Here is a 23,350-nt window from a genome sequence, read left to right on the forward strand (position 1 = left end):
TCAAAATAAAGTTATATTTGCCAAAACTGCTAACTTTGACTGCAAAGGACTACATTGCAGTTGTAGAAGAGACCCTGCCTTTTGGGTTTAACTTTCTAGCCTCTTCTGCTTCTGTTGCTAATCCATCCTTTACCTCTCTCGTACCTTTGGCATCTTCCTGTCAATTATCTTTCATATTAAAAAAAAACAAGAACAAAACAATCCTCTTTTTTTCTGTACATATTGACTAATCTTGCATCTCTCTTTCTTAGTTCAACATCTTTGAATAATAATCTACAATTATTTGCACATTTTTCATGCTATTACTATTTTTCTAGCTATATACTGTTAGTGTTTTTGTTGTCAAATCCAATGCATATACTTCAGTTCTTATCTTTAATTCTCCATCAATTTTTATACAGTCGATCAAGTTCTTCGAGAAAAAAATGTCTTCTTAGTTCTGTAGCTCTTCCTTCTTTGTCCCTTGAACATCTCTGCCCCTCTATTATAATTTTTTTTCAGGATTCCATCCTTAATCAGCTTTCTCTTTTTATATGGCTCTTTCCAACAGACACACATCCATGGTATTAAATACCTGTTTGTTTTTCATGATTCCCAAATATAGAACTTGTAGCTTGGACTTGATGCCAGAGTTCTAGATCTAATATCCATTTACTATCGCTAAATGAGCCATAGTCACCTTCAAAGAAGAGTATCTAAAACTAGATTTCTCTCCATGCCTTAGGCAGTTTGGGCTTTTATAATAAAATAACATAGACTAGGAGGCTCGGGCTTGTAAACAGCAAACATGTATTTTTCATAGTTCTGGAGGCTGATAAGTTCAAGATGAAGGCTCTAGCAGATTCAATGTCTGGTGAGAGGCTGCTTTCTGGTTCATAGGCAGCATCTTTCTGCTGTGTCCTTACATGGCAGAAGGGACAGAGGAGCTCTTTGCTTCTGGGTCTCTTTTACAAGAGCCCTGGTCCATACGTGAGAACTTCATCCTTGTGACCTAATCACCTACCAAAGGCCTGACCTCCAAATACCCAATGTGATGATATTCACCTTTTGTATTCACCTCCATATGGCTAAACAATTTGCTTATAATGCTGTTTCTTGCCTTGTCAAGTTTAGAATTTACCTATTGACTTTCTCTTCTAATTTCAATAGAGTCACTATAGGGGTGATACTCAAAACACTTAGGAACCAGCAGAGCACAGATGATGATTCACCACAACCACATGGTCCATGTGAGCTAATTACTGGTCCTGATTTTATGACAAATTTTTGTTAAACTATCAGTATTTACATTATTATGAGCACATATTGTTCACTGCTGAAACAAATGGTATACTATAATTATGTTGTCTTGCTTACACAGTTTTTGTTTTCTAGAAGTTGTTAATTGAAGTTTTAAAATTCATTTATTCCTCATTAAAAACTAACCATAGTCCTCACCTTTTCTGTGAATCTTTGCTGCTACGCAGAGTTGGTTCTGCACCCTATGTTATTCCCGTGCTACCTATGATGTACTTACCATGCTATGTCGTATACATTTCTGTGTCTGTCTGCCTTGCCAGAATGTGAGCTTCTTGAGGTTAGTGATTACCTCTCTTATCTTTGAACCTTCAGTGTCCTGCATCAATGCCAAACACAGACTGTCTAATACATATCTGTTGAATTATGGATGGAACAGGAATGTCCTTTCTCTCTGAAGCAGCCTTCAATATTGAGTAGATGGTCTTGTGAGCGTTTCTCTGATTTCTGGGTTGCTCCATACATATCAAACACTCCAATGCCTGTCAGAGTCTAGGCAGTTAAAATAAATGGTGTGACATGCCTGATGGGATCTGTGGCATTAAAGGGGGTAACCTGCTAGTAGGCTCCAGCCAGTTGTTGCCATGAAGGTGTTTCAGATCTGTGTCACCAGACCTGCTTTTTTAATACAAGCAGAAAAATCCAGGTTCTATATGAACTGTCATGATTCAATTTTTAAAAACTATGCAGACCAAAACAATGGTTCTTCAGGGTTCATTTGGTTCATGACCACCAGCTGATGAAGGTTATTGAGTGGGAGTAGGAGGAACAGTGAACACTCTCCCAGAGCCTTGAGCTTGATGTCTGGTCTGCCTGAGGATGTCTCTACTCTGAGGGGTCCTCCCCAGGGGTCACCCCAGTGGAATCCCTTTGCCAGCTGATGCCAGCATATGGAGTGAGTCTTAGAAGACAAGGGCCTGGGCACAGCCTGCCAGAATATTCCAAGGCCCAGGGAATGTTTCAATGGAATCAAGATTTCCTCTGTTGGGTAGAAATAAAGAATGATGTGTTAAATTATAAGTGATAGTGTGATGGAGATTAAGAAGATGAAAAATTGTATCTATGTGCTAAGCAATTTGTGTGCCTTTTTGTATATTATTTAATTCAATTTTTACACAACCCTGCGAAGGAGATGCTGTCACCCCCAGTTTGCAGATATTGAATCTCTAGGAGAGTTAGAAGTTGTTTTTTTTTTTTTTAAATTTCCACCATTAGGCGAGAGAAACTCCAGAATTAAGGCCTCCTGATTATGCCCACGAAGAAAACCCATGTATGAGATTTTAAAAATGAGTTAAACCTGCTTTATAGTAAAACAAAGAAATTGATTAAAAATTTCGACTGGAAATTGATATTGTGATCTTTGGTCTTGACGTTTGTCTTGTTCATTTTTTTATAGATTGATCTAAGATTAGTCATTCTTTAAACATTTGTTGAATATCCATTGTGTTCTGTGTTGGATACCAGGATTACAGAGATGAGTGATATACAATTTCTGGGCTTGAGAAGTCCTAAATGATTATTTCTGATGTGTTCTAAGTGTGAAAGGAGGGAGCCAGGTATTGAGATAAAAGATATGAAAAATCTAGAAATATAGTGGCCAAATTGCACTCTTTTAAAAATTGAGTTACTCTCTTCTTCTTGTTGTAACAAACAAAATATTCAAGTAGAAAAATTAGAAAATACAAATAAGGAAAATTAAGGAAAAAAATCTCTTTCTAACCATTGTGAGCAACTCTCTATCTACTTACTTACCCACTTTTTTTGACTATTTATCTATATGGATAATTTTATACTTATCAGAAACACATGCAGACAAACACTCTCGCAGATCCCACTACACTACTATCCCATAGCCTGCTTGTCTTACTGAAGAATATTTTGAAATGTTTGAAAATCATTTTTTTTGTGGCTGAATAGCATTTTATTGCATGGAAGTATTTCCATGTATTTAATCAGTTCTCTATTGTTAGATATTTAGGTAAATTCTAATTTTTTATAGCCTATGTCTTATAGAGAAATTTGTAGCTATGTCTTTTTAATGTATCTTGAAGTATTTCTTTAGGACAAATTGCTAGAAATGAAATTACTGGATTTAAGCATTTGTTCAACTTTTGAGCTTTTAGCACACGTTGTCCTCTAGAAAAGTAGTCCTAATTTACCCATCACTGATGGAAATGAATTTCCATTTCTCTTCACTGTTTCCATTGCTAGTTACCATCTCTCTCTTTTTATTATTATTTTCCAATTCAATGGATAGAAAAGAATCTTTTTGAAAACTCTTGGCCTTTGAACTTTGTAGACTGTTGTTCTCTGGTTCAATACTAGCACTTTGTGTTTTGGTTACTTGGTTGGCTGATTACCTGCCTTAGTAGCTTTGGAGCAGTGTGAGAGTAGAGCATGTCCTATCCACCTGTGTATTTCTGGGTGCTCGTGGATGTTTGTTGAACTGAGTTGTGTTGGAGGACATGCGTAGTTTAGAGACCTTGGCTAGACGTATAAATGTCAATACAACCAGTGGGCAAGTTATTCTATTCCTACCAGTTACGTAATGATGAGTAATTGAACTGAGTATTGATTACATGTCAGCATTGTATTAAGTGCTTTACGTACTTACCTAATTGAATCCTCACAACAGTGCTCTGCAGAAAAGATAATAATTATCTCTATTTTGCCAATGAGGGAACTGAGAAATTATGAACTTGTCCAAGGTTCATGGCTGTAAGGTGGCAAAAACGGGTGATGAACTCAGGACCAGCTAATTGCCGAGCCATCTTATCTCCTCTCCTCTGCCCTCCCCTCCTTTCTCCTCTCCAACTTCTTATGATAGAAATTTAAAAACATGCATATAAAAGTAGAGAGAACAGCAGAGTGAACCAGCTTCAACAGTCATCAATATACGGCCAATCTTGTTTCATCTATCCCTTTCCCTCACTACCTCGCACGCCTCTTCCCTTGTTGGATTATTTTAAAGCAAGTCTCAGATACATTAATTTCATTAATAAGTAAGAGATGTGGACTCTGTTTTTTTTTTTTTTAAATATAAACCACAATATCATTATCTCACTTGAAAACTATCTACAAGTCCTTAATATTATCTAATGTCCAGGCCGTGTCAGGTTTCCCTGATTATCTCTAAGTGATTTTTACTGTTGGTTTGTTTGAATCAGGACCCACTCAGTTGACTACACTTTGTATTCTGAGCTGTCCTAGCCACAACACGAGTTCCTCTCTCCCTCATACATTTCCATGAGGCCTGTCCTCCTCAGAGACAGAGATGCTTAGCTGGAGAAATGTGAAATTTTTAAATAATCCCTATGAACTGAGTATCTGGTTTCATCTCACCAGAAGGAAGCACACACAATAATTAATACCTGAGAAATACTGGGTCTGTGTGGAATGGAGAAAATACATTGCCACACGGGGCTCACCGTCCCTTCTCCCTGGAAATTCTGTGTATTCATCAAGTGGCCGAGAACTTCCTCTATTTTTCTGCTTGTAGGATAAGGCTGCACCACATGCTATGGTCAGTTCTCCCTACTTAAGGGGCCAGGCCTTGTCAGATATAAATGATGCTGGCTTGAGAATTCTGTCTTGAGCCCTGAGCTTAAAATATGAGACAGGCTAACCTGTGGACGCCCCCTACCCTGCCGCTCCGCGGCGGGAGAATGACTTGGAAATGGGAGACACAGGTTTGTTATTTTCATAAATCGTCATGACTTTGATAGCATCTTTCACGTCGAGCATGTTTTCATGTTTGTTTTGGTTCTGTTTGAATTTGAAGGTCTAGTGATCCTCCACTACGTCATTGCAGATGGGAATTCAACCAGGAGTCCTGGAGAAGATGGCCTTCTCTGTGGAGATCTCGGGGAAAACTGCCCAGGTAACGCTCAACAAGTGATTTGTTTGTATTTTGTCATCCTTTATATTCAGTCTCAGAACAGTGATCTCCCTATTCTATTTTTTAAATTTCAGAGTTATTTATTATTTACCTTTTTAGTTGACCTATAGTCAGTTTACAATGTTGTGTCAGTTTCTGGTGCACAGCATAATGTTTCAGTCATACATACACATACATATTCTTTTTCATTATAGGTTACTACAAGATATTTGAATATATCTTGTATATCCATAGGTATATACAAGATATATGAATATAATTCCCTATGCTATACAGTATCAACTTGTTATTTATCTATTTTATATATAGTACCTGCACCTCTCAAACTCCCAATTTATCCCTTCCCACATACTTCCCCGTCCTTGTAACCAGATCTCCCTAAATTTTAAGTTGTTGATAATGTAGCAATCATAAAACTAAGCAGTGTTTTGAGCACATGCTAATGTACCAGGCACTGGGCTAAGTGCTTTACATACAGTAATTCATTCTCTCCTTGCAGGAACCCTATGAGCTGGATATTTTTTTACTCTATTTCAAGATGAAGCCTAGAAAGGAAACATAATTTGCCAAAGGTCACACAGTGGTATATAGCAAATCTGGGATTCCCTTTCAGGTCTTTTTGATTTTAGTGCTTCCAGTCTTTGTCATTATACCATTTTGGGCATTACAGATGTGTGCTCCAGCCTCTAGCAGGAGATCTCTGGGCTGGATCCATAGAAAAGTTGGCATATTCTATTCAAATTAAAACTTTTTTTTTTTTTTTTTGCTATTTTATAAGTTAAAAGAAGGGAAGAAGGCAACAATTTTTAAAATATGTTTTACCTTAGAGTTTCTTGAAAAAGTATTCTCAAAGTCATTAATCTGAAGCAGAGCCAGCCTTAGTAAAGAGTCAGACAATAAGAATTTAGATTCTGTGGGCCATGTGGCCTTTCTTGCAACTACTCACCTCTGCGATTGTGCTATGAAAGCAACCATAGGCACTATGCAGATGAATGGCCTTGGATATCTTCCAACAAAACTTTATTTAGAGAAACAGACTGTGAGCCAGATTTGGCTATTGTGCCATAGTTTGTTGATTCCTGGTCTAAGGTTCTGCCTGTCCTTTATAGATTGTGTGCTCTGGTCTCCTACAGGGGTTGTTTCTTGTTTTAAAACAAAACACAACACAGGACAATTCCAAAAGTAGGACAGAGTGGAGAAGAGCCTCCTGTGTTCCCTGGAAGCCTCTCTGAGCTGGGAGTGTGGTGACTTGGGGTTAAGTGCTCTTTTCCTAGCACCTTGGGGACATTGTAACTGAGCCAGGAACATGCTGAGCAAGTTGTCCTGATGTGAGTCACCAGCTCCAGCCCAGTCTTCCTCTATCCTCCCTCACACTAGTGGGTGGTCTGGGGAGCACCCATAGCCTGTGGGATCCATCGCTGTCTGAGGTCTTGCTTGTATGGGTCTTGTTGCCCCTGTAGTCAGAAGGACAAAGCCAACTTTATATGTCTGTGTGCTTTTCTTCAGTCTGGTTTCAAATGTCTTAAACAATGGCATTTTCACATTTCCTTTGGGAGGTCATTCCATAATCTGACGTGGACAGTGTTAAAAAGTCTTTTTCCTCATTATCCTAAATGTATTTTGTAATGTTTTTATTGTAGTAAGAACATTTGACATGGAACCTACCTTTTAACAAAATTTTGAGTGTAGAATACAGCATTCTTAACTATAGGCATCTGAGGTTGCACAACAGATCTCTGGAAACGATTCATCCTATGTAACTAAAACTTATAGCCATTGAACAACAGCTCCTTTTTTCCTCTCCCCAGTAGTCCCTGGTAGCCACCACTCGACTCTCTGCTTCTGTGCATCTGGCTATGTAGGTAACTCATGTAAGTGGAGTCATGTATAGTTTTGCCTTCTGTGACTGGCTTATTTCACTTAGCATAATGTCCTCCAGGTTTACCCATGTGGCTACATATTGTGAGATTTTCTTTTTTTTAAGACTGTGTAATCATTATCTGTATATACCACATTTTCTTTATCCATTCATATCTTAGTGAATATTTAGCTTGTTTCCACAACATGGCTGTTGTGAATTATGCTACAATAAACACGGGAGTGCAACTTTCTCTTTGAGACCCTGATTTCAGTTCTTTTGGATATATACCCAGAAGCCATGTTGCTGGATGATATGATTGCCCCATTTAAAATTTGTGGAATAAACACCATACTATTTTCCATAGAGGCTATAGGTTGCCTTTTCAGTCTCTTAATTGTTTCTTTCCTATGCAGAAGATTTTTAGTTTGTTTAAGGTCACAGGTAAGTGGAGTAGCCTGACATGAATTTGGAGAGACCTGGCTCTAGAATGTGTGTTGTTAATTTCCATGCTAAAGTCTTAGAATCATGTTGTGAGATCAGAATGCTGTATAAATGGGGGAAATTCTGAAAAATAATTGCTTAAAAGTCCAAATAAGGACAGTAGCTTCTAGAAAGAGGAATTAATGTGAAGTGGGAGCAGATTGTTTCTGTTGAGTGACTGTGTGACCTTGAGCAAGTCACTTAAGTTTTCAGAGACTTAGCTTGCAACCTGTAAAATAAAGAAGTGCATTAGATGATCTTTAGGAATCCTTCCTGTTTCTAAATGACTCTAGGATTTTGTTTTCAGATAGCCCCAATCTTTAAGCATTCTATTTTTACTTTTCTATTTTCTATCTTGAGACACTGATTCATTCTGCCAGTACTTATGAGCACATAATACACAGGAGGCCCTGTTCCATGTGCCAAGGATGCAACAATGAACAAAATAGTTAAAGGTGAGGTCAGAGAAGCAATGGGAAAAGAGAGGTAGATGCCATTTACTGAGATGAGGAAATACCCCATTCGAGGGGGAAGATCTCTTGCTCCATTTTGGAAGTTAGGTTGAAATGCCAGTTAGATGTTAGGAACAGCTGGCATTGAGGGAAGAAATCTGGGATAGAAGCAAAGTTGAGCATTGTAACCAGTAAGGTGTTTGAGGCCAGGAAACACCGAGCGAGGAGGCAGGGAGAGGAGAAGAGATAAGAAAACATTGAGCCTCAGTGCACTGCAAAATTTAGAGGTTTGTGGAGTTGAGGTGGAACCAGCAAGGGAGAATGAACAAAGGAGGCATCACATGCATTCTCGAAAAACAAAATGAAATAGTTTTTTTCCTGTCCGTTCGTCTTTGTCTCCTAGCCTTGAATAATTTTAAATACAGGAAATACACTCAAACCGTAACCCTTTTTTCCTTTCTTTAAAGAGCTAGAAGGAAAAGGGCAGCCCTAAGTGAAGGTCCACTCCTGTAAGCTCAGAAATGGTTGGCACAGTCCTTCTGGCGAAAAGACCTACTGATCAGGCCTGACTGGTGCCCTGTGTAAGTGTTTCCTAGTAGCCCAGGAGGGTAACAAGTATGTCTGTGGGACTTATTTTTCTTTTCCTGGAGAGACAGACCCATTCACATTTTTATAGGAAATGGCATTGAATGTAAGACAAATGGAAATCCTCAATTACAATACATCATCCAATTTTGCACTTTTTCAAGGACATCATGAATTTACATTCCCCTGTCTCAAGGAGCTAGTTGGCAAGATAAGAAGGAAAATTAAGTTAAAAAATATAAAACTTTCTTCCTCCCCTCTTGGCTTAAGAAGGTTGTAAGAAGAAACTCCTCTTTGGGAAGATGCCTGGAAGCCAAGAACTAGAATGTTAGACCCTTAGGCTCTACTTCATAGACTAAGAGGAAACTTTTCTCCAAACTTTGCTGCTACCATTTAACTCTTCTGTGTTGCTTCCTCCCCCCCCCCTTTTTTAGATCAGATATCTGTTTGGGAAGATAAATTTATAGATATTTGTTTTCCTTTTTCTCTCTTTTTGTTAACGCTTGTGAGACTTATAGCTAAAAATTTGGTATCCCCTTTTAATCTCTTACACAGAGATCTAACTATGTAGCTGACTAAATTTTAGAAATACAAGAGATTATAAACATTGTAATGAGATTTACCAAAAAAAAGTATTGTAATAATAATTGTATATTACCCTTAGAATGGATTTCAGAAGAGTTCCTGATATTAATGTCATTTACAAAATTATTACATATATTTTAATGAACATTATTCTAGTAAGTGAAGGAAGCTTTTATGAAAAATAAACCTAGTATATCAATGGTGAAGGCTTTTCATCACATGGCTTGAGAATAAGAATCATGCACTAAAAGACTAAGAAATCACACTGTTTAATCAAAGCCTCCATCAAATTAAGGAAAATTCCATATTTAAAACAAGTCATTTAGGTGTTTGCTATGTTCCTCCACTTCAGTTTGGTGCAGGAGAATCCATCACATCTCATCTATCTATGTGACCTAAGGAGGGTGACCACTTCTTGTCTATCTGCCCATGCTATCAAAGAAAGATGTTCTTGCTTCTGATCCCTTTCACCAACTCTTAGAAACAAACTTTGACATCAATGACCTGCAGTAGCCCTTGTGGTTTCTTATTTTATTGGCTTTAGAATCTTTGAAATGCAGCATCTCATGAAGGGTTTCTGAGATGTTAATTGTAGTGCCCATCCACTTATGAGATGGTGTTGTGATCTGGCCCACTAGTGCATGTAGTTTGCCTGTGCAGTTTTATGAGACAGACTCACTCTGTCCCATAACATTGTTTTGATTTTGGGAATGTGGGCTGGAAAAGAGTAAGGTGGAAGGGAAAAAGATCAATTAAGTTTTACCACCCCCAGGATCAGGGGAATCTTCACAGCTCTCACATTTTTAAGACCATGCAGTTCACTTCTTAACAGAAAAACACAATACGGTGGACTAATCATTCTTTTGCCATAGGATTAACTTTTCCCTTTTCTTGATAAACATCTCTGGGATGGAAGGGTAGATTTTGCCATCCTGTTCCCTGTGTCATCAGGTCTCTTGATAGGCAGAAAATGTTAGATTTCACAGTTGTTCAATTTTCAGATAATGTGATCTTGATGAATATTAAATGAAAGCAACTGGAATTTTAGGTGCATTTCGAAAGGGGGAATGCTGATAAGCCTTCTCATTTCCATGAGAGAGGAAGAGAGGATCCCATCTGGTTTGGGGGGTGGTGTGCAGGATGTGTGATTCATTTTTCTTCCAGGTTTTAAATTTCCATAGAGAAATCACAGGTCATTTTCTGCTTGGTGGCATGGAAGGGTTTTTAAATCCAAATAACGCTGGGAATATTTAAAGGCATGCTTATTTGGCAAAGGAGAGAGTTCTGTGAGCAATCAAAACAGGGTCTGGCAACCATTTCCCTGGCATGGATTTGTGTTGCTTGGATGAACCGAGGCTGATCAAATCACTGCATCCAGCAGCTGCTGGTTAAGGCACTTCTTGGTGTCATGCTCTGTGTGGTGTTTATTAAAAGACTGGCTACATTTAAAGGGGCACGGCAGCCAGAGAAATTAGTAAAGTACAAGATACAGAGCCATGTGGTTTATATTTAAAGTCAGGTGTACTTTGCAAAGTAGAAAAGACTTTTCTGGAGCACAGCAGATCTGTCAGTACTGCTTCTTAAATTCATCTCCTCGCCCTTCATTCCCCTGTCCCTGGCTCATATCCTGTGTGTCTGTGTGGATCAGGTGTGCCTTGGACTCCTCCTTCCCCCCTTGACATCTTCCTACTTTAATCCATTCTGCACTTTCTTACCTAAGACACTGATAAAATGCTTCACAGTTTAGTTTTTGCATTTACCGTTTCTCTAGAATCGCCAGGATTTTCAAGATTCTCTTTATTGTCCCAGGCACTTTGCTAGGAATTTCCACATGTATTTTTGACTTGAGCCTCTCAACCGCCTTGTAAGGTAGATGTTATCATCTTCAGTTTCCAGATGATGAAACTGAGGCTCAGACAGCTTAATTAGCTTGTCTGGACCCAGAGGGCCAGCTAAAGGCAGAGCTGAAAATGAAACACTAATTTCCTTTTCCTAATCCACTGTTTTTCCCACCATTTCGTTTCCAGTGTCTCACAACTGTCTGTGTGGTTTCTATGGCTGTTTTTACTAGTTGGTCGCTTATTATTGACTTTAATTTGCTCCATTGTAAATACCAATGTAGAGAGTTAGATAGGCTATCCCTTATCTCTTCGATATTTTCCAGTGCCTACTACAGAGCTCTGGAAAGAGGAAGTACTTGACCAGTGGAATTTGACTGATCGATTTTTTTTGCCAAAGTACACAGATCTTTGCCTCTGAGTCATGTTGCAGTTTTTCCTGGGAGAAATTTCAATGAGTCCCGTTGATTGGCATGCATGGGAACAAATATCTGGCACATACAAGGAGTCAGCATTGCTGGTAATCAAGTCAGCAATCAAAACCAGGTCAGCCAGCTCCTCTGCAACACTCTGACCCCCTCTGAAACCCTATGACCTGGCATCACAGGAATCTGCTGTGTATAGATCACTCAGATTTCTTTGCGATTCCTCTTACTGGTGGCCCTGGGCAATCATATATACTCATGTCATAATATTAATTAAGTTGTTTAGTAGTCATTGCTGTCAATAAAATGATTGTTTAATGTCACTGGGGTGCCGTATCAAACCTAGTGTGAAATGCTCTTCTGAAGTGACCACCACGGTCTTTCTAGTTCCACAGTGTCCGTGGCTGTGGAAAGTCCGACCCTGGGCTGCAGCTGGCTAGTCAGCTGTTTTCTCTGGGCGTGGGCACCTGTCTGTCGTGAGTCAACACGTGGAGTAGCTTGTTAGCATTTCTATATTGTCTCTCTTGACAATCCTTATTTATTGAAACTTTCTACAGGTAAGTGATGGAGAAATTGTTACATATTACTGCTCCCCTCCCCCACGTTGAAAAAGTAGGCAATCAAGACTCTAAAAGGTAAGACAAGAAAGTCAGGATAGGATTGAAATCCCAGATATGAAGCTCCCAGTGTTTTCTTCCTTCAGGGCAAGAGAAACCCTCCAGAGGTCAGATGAGAGGGAGAACCTCCCATTCAGACAAGCAGAACTTCCGGGTGCCTTAGGCTGAGAGCAGATGACAGCTACCTGCTTTACAGAGCGCCAGAGCGGAGCAGTCAAAAGCTTGGACTCTGGGGCAAGACCGCCTGGGTTTGAGTCCCTGTTCTGCCCTAGTCCTGCGCTAACTGCATGATCTGGGAAGGTGACTTAGCCTCTGTGTGCTGTGCTTTGCTCATCCATAAGTAGGAATTAGAAGGATACTTCCCTCACAAGGCTGTTATGAGTATTAAACGAGTTAATACAGTCTTCCCTCCGAATCTGTGCATCTGCGGATTCAACCAACCACAGAACCAAACCAGGGAGTATAGGGGGTCGACGGTAAACACCATTTTACATAAGGGACTTGAGCATCGGTGTATTTGGGTATCACGTGGGGTCCTGGAACCAGTCCCTGTGAATACCGAGGGAAGATTCTCTTTGTAAAGCATATAGACTTGCATCAGGCACTCAGTAAGTGCTAGGTGTTTAAATTTAAAAAAGAAAAGGAAAGAAAAGAAAAGAAAAGAAAAAACCGTCTCAGTTTTCAGTGCCGTCAGTCCTATGGCTCAGTCTTCATGCAAAGAAGAGCCTTCTCTCTTGTCACAACGATGCTTTACCCTTTTAACAATACCAATGTTTCTGAGAAGTAGTTTGGGCACAAGTCTTAATTAAAATATGAAACGTTCCCATCACAATTCCCATTACTATTCCCATTCTAGAGTTAGTTTCTGGTCACAAAACTCAGACATATTCCAGTGAGGAGAGAAGATGAGAGATTGGCATCTGGTCTACAGAAAAAGTGGCAGCACAGGTAGGAATATGATTCTCCTCCCAAATGTGTATTTAAAGTGAGTTGATTTATTGAACCTTTTCTCATTCTTCAGCTACCACCACACAACCAAAGAGAAGAGGCCACTTCTCTCGGTGCCCCAGGCAATACAAGCATTACTGCATCAAAGGGAGATGTCGCTTCGTGGTGGCCGAGCAGACGCCCTCCTGTGTGTAAGTGGAGCACGAGGAGCTGACCAGCAAAGGTGCAGGCTGGTGCCGGCTTGGGGCTTGACAGCACTGGAAAGTCTGAGCTAACCGAGTTAGCTGGTCCTGCCACCTGACCACTTGCTTAGGGGCCCGCAGCTACTTATGGAGAAACTGACGCACACTTTCCTGCTGAAATTTGAGCGTGCGATCCCCTGCCAGGCGGGACCGTGTCCTCTGCTGCCTTGCGCAAGCAAAACTGTTTCTGTCCAGCATTAAGGATGCTTTTCAGCTCAAATAATCTCCCAGGTGGTGCCAATGGAAACACATTCTTCTGGCATGTGTTAGGTGGTTCACAGCGAATGTAAATATGAAGGCATTTCTGCCAAATTAAAAGCTACTTTTGCAGGGGACAATTCAGTGGCTAGAAATCAGTCCTATTTACAGAGATTCATGAAGCCTGTTGAGTATAGCGGGGAACTGGGAGAAAAGTTCTCTTTCCAACTCTTAGCAGATTGAGTCCAAGTTTAATTTTACTCAGGCACAAACAGATGTTTTGCATATCTTCAATATTTATTCTCTTCTAAAAAGATGTTCCTCTAAAGTGCTGTCTGAGACTACCTCATAGGGAGCAAGGTGGTTTTTAAGCACAATTTTGATCTAAGGTTTATAGAATGTTTATGTTCTTCTCTGTGCTTGCCCGACATTCCCTTTTTTTTTAAAACAAGTATCTCAGAACAGTGATTCCAAGCCCTGATGCAGTGGAACATTGAAGAGGAATGGACTGCTTCAAAGTTTAATTATAATTAAATTTAATTAGAAAATAAATATACAGAGATAATAGAGGAGAATAAGAATTGCTATGTAAGAAAATAAGAAAGATGTGCTTGGGAAAGATAGAGCTAATTTAAAAAAATTTTCATTTAATTGCTAACTGGCTTGGGAGAGTATAATGAACTTTAAAAAGATTAATAATCCCCTTTAACCAGTACATTTTTCTAACTGGTCCTTCTGTCTGTGGTTGACTGCTCTTGAACACTGCTGCCTTCTAGAATGAAACCACAGCATGAGATTGACCTGCCTTAGATCAATACGCAGTCTGGCCCCTCAGTCAGAGGTTAAAACTCGTTTCTTCCGTAGCTGCTCTGATCCTGGCTTATCTTTCTAGCTGTATCTCTCATCATATTCCCAAATGGTCTGAAATCCTACACTCCTTTGCAAGGTTTATTGGACAAGCTCTTCTCATAGTCTGGAAAGTTTATTCTTACTGATGCTTTAAGATTCAACTCAAATATCAGCTCCTCCTGGACCCCCGCATTGACTTGAGTTAGATGTCCTTCTTCTGTGATCCAGTCACACTTCTGTGAAAGCTCTTTTGTCCTGAAGCATAACTGTTTGTTTCTTTGAAAGTCCCCTCTGCAGCTGTGAACTCCTAGAGGGCGTTATTCATTTTCGTATTCAGTGCCAAGCACAGTGTCTAGGATTTGTGAGGTGCTCAGGAAATGTCTGATGAATAAGCAAGCAAGTCCCTCAATCACGGTTCCCCGAGTGCTGTGCTAAATGTCAAAACCAAGGCCTTCATCTGAACCAGGAACACCTTCTCAGTGGTCGAATGATACAAAATCGAGGGGAGGAGGAAGAGGATAGGAGTCAGGACATAGACTCTGGAGTCAGATAGACCTAAGTTAAGATTTTGTTTCCACCAGTTATAAGCAGCATTAACAATGGGTCAGCCACCCTTCCTAAGTGTTTTATCATCCACAGAATTGTTCCTTTCAAGTGCTGAAAATTAAGCAAAATAATACATCAAGCAAAAATACTTATTGTGGTATCCAGTGTAGAGTCAATGTTTGGTAAATTGTACCATTGAAATGAATGGGAGATATTCCACCTGGACCTGACTTTATAGGTGACTTGGTGTAGCCCTGATTCACCCAAAACTGCCTTGCTATTGGTGATTATGCTGTCTTAGGAAACCAGAAATATCTCCTCCTGCTTGGGATCATAGGGGTTTGTGGACTCCTGTCCTTACGTAAAAAACCAAAGTGTGTTTCAAATAACTGAAATCCCCTCTTGGTCTTCTTAGTATTTTTTTTTTTATTGGAACTGTTTGATCTGTTTTCAGATACATAACTTTTATTTATTTATGTGGCAAAGTTTGTGTAGGCAGTGTGACATGTGGTTGGACACATGACCTTGGGAGCCAGACTTCCTGCCTTGAATCCTAGCCCCACTCACTTACTCTCTCTACACCTCAGTTTCTCCACCTGCAAAATGGGGTTAATAACAGCAACTACTTCAAAGGTTGTTATAGGGATCAATTGAGTTACTATTCATAAATCTCTTAGAACATTGTCTGATTATTTCAGAATAACCCCCCCAAATCCTGATTTTGAACAGTCCTCAAGGGTCATAGAATCTTTTTTTTTTTAAATCATAGTGACTTTATAATAATACATTTTATTTATTTATTTATTTATTTATTTATTTATTTATTTATTTATTTATTTATTTATCATAGCATCTTTAAATGTTATTTTTAATTCTAACTTATAATGTTAATTTGTAACATAAAATTAATTTAATTATAATTTTTAATTTTAATTTATAAGATTTAATTATAAGATGTTTACTAGATAGAAACTCATTCATTTACTCAGCATTTAATAAAAATTTACTAGCATCTTTCACCCTTTGCCTCTTCCTCTCCCATTGAAATGGCCATTGGCTAATATGTGATTAATTTGATGAGCAGTGAAATAATGTGAGAGCCATTATACCTGGCTATATAAGAATCTGACCTTGTACGTGGCTTCACTGGGTTATAACTTACAGAAAGGACTGCTCACTGAGAAAGTCATTTAAAGCATGGTTGAGCAACTGAACCCGGAGCTTATCATTAGAAAAACATTCTAAAAGAGCAGCAAGTAATTGCTATGTCTTTTATAGGCAAAGTTATTGTTTAAAAATGCTGTTTTTAGTAAATTTGTTAAAAAAAATTTCAGCTAATTGGAAGAGACTATATGTGTAAGATTTAATTATAACCTTTAAAAAAAACTCTTAAAAATCTCCCTCCCACACATGCAATTAAAAGTGATATTCCCCCTAGGTCTAATCCTATATACAAGAGATTTTTGATATTCAAGATATTTCTAAGCTCTCTTCCAGTTATTTTGACCTTGAAATGAAGATCCCAGCTATTCTGCAGGAAGCAATTTTCCCTCATATGTGCTGAGGTCATTTTGCAATAGACAGCGTTAGGTGTTTTTTGTCCTTTGCTTACATTTAGTCTTACCTTTCAGTTGATGTTTGTGACTGAGCTAGATTTATTTTTTAAGCATTGTGTCGGCTATAGTATTGTCAGTAAGGGATCTCCTTACTTGAGAAATACAGGCTTTGTGCGCGTTAACTGCCTTGGCTTTATCAAACATAAACTCCAGAGCTACCTGGCAATGGATCCTTTCTTCAAACAAACAATAACCAAAAAATGAGGTTACACAGAAATCTTTAAATCTTTTCAGGAAGCAGAGTTTCACGTGTCTGAGGTTGAAATAATTATGTATATGACCAGTATCTCTTTGTGTTTGGAATGAGCCCAAGGAGAAAAAAAGGGAACATATTTGTTAGTGTAAAGGTCCTGACATTGCAATGTATCATTTTGGTTTTAAAATGTCCTTTTCATGCATCTTTTAAGCATCCGACACAATTCAGAGAATACTGTGGATGGTCCGTAAATCACTGCTACTTAAGTTGGTTGAGTGTTGCTTGGACAGTCTTGGCTTGGTCCAATGGATCTGTATCTGTAACTTCAGACATGGGGGCATCTACTAAGTTGAGGTGAATTCAGGACTGAATATTGATAGAGTTGGGAGAATGAGAGAGGTGACAGTGCCACTTGGACAGCTTGTTGATTTCTGGTCACTGCACTTTACCAGGGTCATGGAGAAGAGAGGGGAGCATTCAGAGGACAGTGGAGGGGATGGTGTACAGATCTGAAAATGGGGCCTTTGAGGATCAGATGAAGGAACTGGAGAGGACAAGCCCTATGATGTTTTGAGGGGATGCAGTTGGGGGGGTGGTGAATAGAAGAGCATCACCTAAAAATCTGTGACTCCTACAAGTGGTAGAACTAGACCTGAAAGCTGGAAGTTATAAAGAGAGGCTGGGGGCAGCAGGGGTGGGGAAGGGGAGAAATCCTGTAGAATAACATTTATGGAGCTTTCTGTGTCTTCCGTGGTTGACTATATAAAACCGTATACTTTAAAAATAATTTATAGTAAGAGAACTTGTGCATGCTGAAACTGTTTGCATTGCCCTCTGATGAAATGAGGGCTCCTGGGGGTTTTTGAATTCCCTGCCATGGAGGTATTTAAGCACTTGGGAGTGCTGTGTAGGGAGTTTATCACCCCTCCCTTTCAAACTCAGAATCTAAAATTTCAAGAAAATTTTAGTAAACTGTTACCATCCCTAGTGATTTATATTAGGCATATTGTTACTGATGTTCAAGTGATGACAAGTTTTCAGCAAAGTGAAGAATGAAACTTATGAATGCAGTGGTTGTACAGCTTAAAGATTTTTTTTAAACCAATTGTGTCCTTTATTAATTCCAAGTAATGAAAACTGTTAGTTTCTTTGAAAAAGACATAGTAGAGATTCTTAAAATTTTTTCACTTTTCACTTTCTTGCCCTCTTCTTGTTCTATTTTTACAGCTGTGAGGAAGGCTACGCTGGGGCAAGATGTGAGAGAGTTGACTTGTTTTACTTAAGAGGAGATAGAGGGCAGATTTTGGTGATTTGTTTGATAGCAGTTATGGTCATTTTTATCATTTTGGTGGTTGGTGTCTGCACATGCTGTCAGTAAGTATTTTTAAATTTACTTTAAAGTAAATCTGAAAATTTTTCATCTTGTTCACAATTTCCTTTCCTTCTCTCTCTCCTACCTACCTTTTCTTTCCTTTTGGCTTTTATGTAAATTGCTTTTCACAATTTGCCATCCTTTACTTTGAATTAATGAAACACATGACACTTGATTTTTTTTTTCATTTCACTGAGCATAATTATTATAATTTAAAATAAAATTTATATAAATATCTTAAATGAAAAAAAGGAAGTGGGCAAAATGGATGAAGGTGACCCAAACGTACAAGCTTCTAGTTGTAAGATAAATGGATCCTGAGGATGTAATGTACGCTGGTGACTATAGTTAACAACACAGTATTGTGTATTTGAAAGTTGCTAATGGAGAAGATCTTAAAAGTTCACATTTCAAAAAAGAAACATTTTATAACTGTAGTGATGGATGATAAGTAAACTTACTGTGGTGATCATTTTTCAGTATAAACAAATATCAAATCATTATGCTGTATACCTGAAAAGGATACAATGTTGTGTGTCAATTATTTAGTCCTGTAGTCAGTCATATTTTTTGTGTGTTTGTTAGTAGGCTAAACAAGACTATTAAACTGTACCATGACACAGTAACTTTGAAAGATAGAAACAAGCAAACCAAAATGTTTTTTTCTTGGTCACATTGAAAACATGAATTTTATTTCCAAAAGATAATTGCACTGTTTTTCCTGTCTTTACTTTTCACTATATATCACAGCCTCAGTAATCAAGAACAACCTTGTTTTCTTCTCTGAGACAGAATGGCTTGTTTCAATTCTTAAGTTAGTTTTGGAAACCTGTCAATTTTTTTTATCTGACCAGGACTCCCACAGAATCTTAAAGTGCTAGCTTCTTGTCTTGAGAAGTCTCCTGAACTGTTACACTTACTTTGAAGCTGTGGTACCTTAGAAGAGGGTGTCATGTGATTCCTTTCTTTACAGCATCCTTGGTAGAAAAACATGAGCATAGCTATCAAGAGTCTAGGGTCTTTGATTTTCATCCCAGCTCTGGCATTAAACATTTTTGAGAACTTGAACAAATTTTTCAACATCTTTACTTTTATTTTCTGTAAGACAAGAGGATTAAACCAAATAATCCATAGGATTTCTTCTAGCTATAAAAGCAAAAGTTATTTTTAACATTTTACCTTTATGGCAAAAAAAAATACTTGGCATTTTTATAATGCCAAGTTTGGGGCAGAGCTGGGAAATGCCCTATTTTACTGAATTTTGTATTACGCTTCAAGAAAACTGGACTGCAGTCTAGAATATCTAACGTATTTCTTAATATAGCACATCCAGAGCTATCCTCCTTCTCTTTGGTTTTCTCATGTCTGTTTCCTTTTTGTTCTATTTCTTGTTTACGCACTAAATGCTTATCAGTCTAGTTTGTGACATGGCTTGACCCAAAAAATTTTCCTCTGCTCCCCATGCATTGTCAACAATCAGGTACCCTATCCTTTCTATATAGATACAACTAAATTCTATCCACACTGTTGCGATTGTAGCTGTCATTTCAGCCTAGAGAAAGAGATGGATTAAGAGAGAACGTAAAATATATATTTTTTAAAAGGAACCCATACATTTCTAACAGTCTAGAAATAAGATCATAGGTCCTCTTGATGATTAATTTTGTGATTCTATGAACTAATAGGCCCACACTAATTTCTAACACTTTATTTTCCAAGTCCTCTTCGGAAACATCGTAAAAGAAGAAAGAAAGAAGAAGAAATGGAAACTCTGGGTAAAGATGCAACTCCTATAAATGAAGACATTCAAGAGACTAGTATTGCTTAACGGTAAGTTCAATAAACATGGTTGATGGGAAACTAATCAGGGACATTTACCTGGTAAAGTGGGGCTTAACTGCATCTAGTAAATCATTGACTGGAATTTGATTGTGTTTAAAAACATCTCAAAATAAGTTGATGATTTTTTCATAGACTCTGAAGCCAAATAGAAGACTCTCTCATATCTTTCTTTTGCATGATACTGCAGAGATAGCACATGGGAGAAAGGACTTTTATATATGTTTTCTAATGTACTGAGATCAGTGTGCTTTCTGGTTCTGCATGGTTGTGGTAGTGACTTAATATTTTTATAAAATATTAGCGATATTTGGTATATTTTTCATTTGGGGACACAGGAAGAAGTATTTTAGATATCTCACATTGAAAGAACATAGCAATGTTTTAATAATAACCATATTTATTGAGCAGTTACCACATGCCAAGCATTGTTTGGAGCTCTTTAAATGTTCTATCAAATGGGATAGTGGGAATCACAAATCCCCCCGGATGATCCAGTAAAGAGATTCTGATGAAGGGGCTGGGAGGGCAGGGTGGAGGGAGCCCACAGGAATGTGGGGGCTCCTAGAGTCTATCGATGGCGGGCAGCTGTGCCCCTCCTATGCATGGAAGGGCTGGGGAAGAGTGATTTTGGCGTTGAGAGGCTGGCTGCACCCGGGTCGGGGGTGGCACGGTTTAGGCAGGAGCTACTGTAGCTGTAGCTGTGGATGGTAAGAGCCACTGCCAGCACTTGAACAAGGAAGCAGGCAGGAAATGGGAAGAATAACCCCAAACCTTCTCTCTCTTGCTTTCAGATCTTCAGCAGGTGCCTCCCACTAGCCAAACCCCATGAGAACTCAGAGGGTAGGGGAGCCCTTGTGATGCAATCTGGAGGTCAGCCAGCCCCGTGAGCAGGGCAGAGGAAGGTTCCGGAAGGGCAGACCGAGCACAGCTAGCTCAGTCAGACAAGATTGTTTTGTCTGTAACAGCATCAAACCCAACCAAACTAGTTCAAAATGAAGGAGACGTATTGGCTCACATGCCCTGGCAGTCCAGAGGAAGCGTAGCATTCACCCTTGCTTGTATCAGAGTTCCCACGCAGAGAAATATTATTTCTGTCTTTCTGCTCACCATTTGAAGAGTTGGTTTCATCCTTGGCTAATTCATTTTAGGTCATAGAAGAGGCCAGCAGGGATCAGGGCCACATGCTTCCTTATCTCCATCAAGCAAGAAACAGCAGTGACTTTCCATAGCTTTCCCAGCAGTACAAAGAATCTCCTTTCCCAGATCCTCCCAGCAGATTAATAGGGTAGAGTAAAGGCTTATCAAAAAAATTGTAGTGTTCTCCTAACTTATTACCAAAATGACACTAATGAGTTGAAAACAAAAATGCTGGCTCTAGATTTTTTTTTAATTACCTAGTATGTTTCTTTTGAATGGTTTGCTCCTTTTCCCCCCCTCTTTTTTCTACAGTTTATGAAGGTACCTCCTTTCTGGTGGCAAGCTACAAAATGCCTTACTCATTTGAAAATGGACAGAATGTGTCTCAGGAAAACAGCTAGCAACATGAATTTTAAATAATGTATTTACTTTTTGTTTGTAACGTTAACTTGTGTTGTTTACTATTGTTTTTATAATAAGAACAAATAATTTTATTATTGTATGGTAATTGGGGAAAAGCACCCAGTTAAGAAGGGAAATTTTAATAAACTTCCACTTAAGTTTTGTCACCAGGATTGTTAGTCAAACAAACAAGGAAAATAGGAAGGAGTTTAGATCTTAGGAACTGAATTAATAATAAAGCTGCCATTTATCTGACACTATGTGCTAAGAGTGTGAAATATATTGTTTTCTTTAATTCCTTCAAGAACCTATGATCCTCATTTCTCATGCATAGAAACAGGCCCTAAGAAGTTGAATAATTTAACACAGATTTACAGAGTCAGGATTTGGTGGAGCTGAAATTGGAACCAAGATTTACCCAAGTTCAACATTCGTGTTGTTAACCATCATTTTTGTTCATTGGCGGTTCTGCAAACCAATTCATAATATAACCCAATATTTTACACTAAAGTGTTGTTTTGCCATGACTCTGGGACATTGGGACATTTTCCTGCAGAAACTCAGAATTCAGAGTCCTGGGTATATGTTACTGTTATTACCAACATGCTTTCTGTAGTCTTGACTTGCATTATGTTTCTTTGCTCCTTTATAAATTCTCAGTGATTTTCATACATTCTTACATTAGTTAAGCAAAATTTGCCCCATAGCTAGGGTAATGAATAGAGATGGAAAGTAAATGTCTGACAGTCTTCAAGTCCCAGGTAAGTGTCTATGCTCATTAAAGGAGAGATAACAGCTCTAAAAGAGTTTATTTATCCTCTGGTAAGTGGTCAGTGACAGCACAGCAGACCCCAGGCAGAGACTGGCTGTGACCACATCCTCATTTTTTGTTCTTCTGAAAAACAATGCCTGTGACTACTCTCAGGTAAATTTTGGTGAAATGAAATCATGACCATAATCATCTATTACTTGGAATCATCTTGCCAAATGCTCCTTCAACTCCATATTACATTGAATAAAGATTCTTTTAAAACTGAAAAAACAAAATGCACATTTAGCTGGAATTCCATAGAATATGGAAAGTTCTACTCTGACTGAGTGGACCATTTTCAAAACTGATGACAGATGTCCCCAAATTGTGGCACGTTAGCTATTGTGCTTGTCAGCAAAGCAGCTTTTCCAGAATCTTTGTAACTTTTGCCTGGCAGTGTAGATGCCATACACCAAGGGAAAAGGGGGTTCAGAGAAAAGGTGAAGCTGTACACTGCCGTCTATCACACATCATGTTTTAAGTGAGACTGAGGCTGTGCTTAAGGTGTAACACAGAAATAGCTCAAATATCAATAAGGGCTAAGTCAAACCACCGATAATTTTCTAAATCCATTTTTCCTTCTGACTTAACATCCTTGAAATAGGATTATATTCAACTGAACCCTGTTGTATATGCTATATTTTCAAAAGCCTCCTTCTGAGTCATTCTTTCCCTTTCTCAGTCTTCTTTGATACTAAAAGTGCTTGAAACCCATGCTTATTAGAATGTTTAAAGTCAAAAAATCAATGCTGTTAATGCTGCTTCTTTCCTGAACTGAGGTTGCTTGACCAATGGAAACTCTCAAGCCAATTCAAGCTTGGGAATTTTGTTTTGATTCTAAAAATGTTAAGGGTGTCTCTTGAAATTTGGTAGGTCTGAACTACCAAGAAAGACCTTCAAAGATTTATATCTTTTCAAAATGTATTTTATAATTGTTTGGCATATGCTAAGTGACCTTGTTTATGTAGACTGCCAGTATTATCATGTAATAAAATAAATTTATTTTTAAAACAAAGCAAATGTATGTTTACTTAGGAATTTTCTATTGTTACCATGAATTATTAATCAAAATAAATTTGAACATTATTGCCTTAAAAAAGTTTATATTTTATAGCAACAATCATGAATACATGTGAAATAGTCTATTTTGACCA

At 38.4% G+C, this 23,350-nt stretch overlaps 1 protein-coding gene across 4 annotated transcripts in view; it reads left to right on the top strand.

Moving 5' to 3' along the window:
• BTC (betacellulin) overlaps positions 1 to 23,350 on the top strand; it is a 57,078-nt gene that overhangs the window by 11,750 nt on the left and 21,978 nt on the right. For 3 of the 4 annotated variants that reach the window (XM_032457992.1, XM_032457990.1, XM_032457991.1), the window contains exons 2-5: positions 5,078 to 5,176; positions 13,059 to 13,176; positions 17,860 to 18,006; positions 19,724 to 19,834. In XM_032457992.1, the coding sequence (XP_032313883.1) occupies positions 5,078 to 5,176; positions 13,059 to 13,176; positions 17,860 to 18,006; positions 19,724 to 19,832 (473 nt within the window). In that variant the 3' untranslated portion in view covers positions 19,833 to 19,834. Of the gene's footprint in view, positions 1 to 5,077; positions 5,177 to 13,058; positions 13,177 to 17,859; positions 18,007 to 19,723; positions 19,835 to 21,295; positions 23,212 to 23,350 lie in introns of those variants that run through there. The other variant, XM_032457989.1, reaches the window with a different exon arrangement.

This window comes from Camelus ferus, chromosome 2 (assembly GCF_009834535.1).
Source record: "Camelus ferus isolate YT-003-E chromosome 2, BCGSAC_Cfer_1.0, whole genome shotgun sequence".
Lineage (NCBI taxonomy): Eukaryota > Metazoa > Chordata > Mammalia > Artiodactyla > Camelidae > Camelus > Camelus ferus.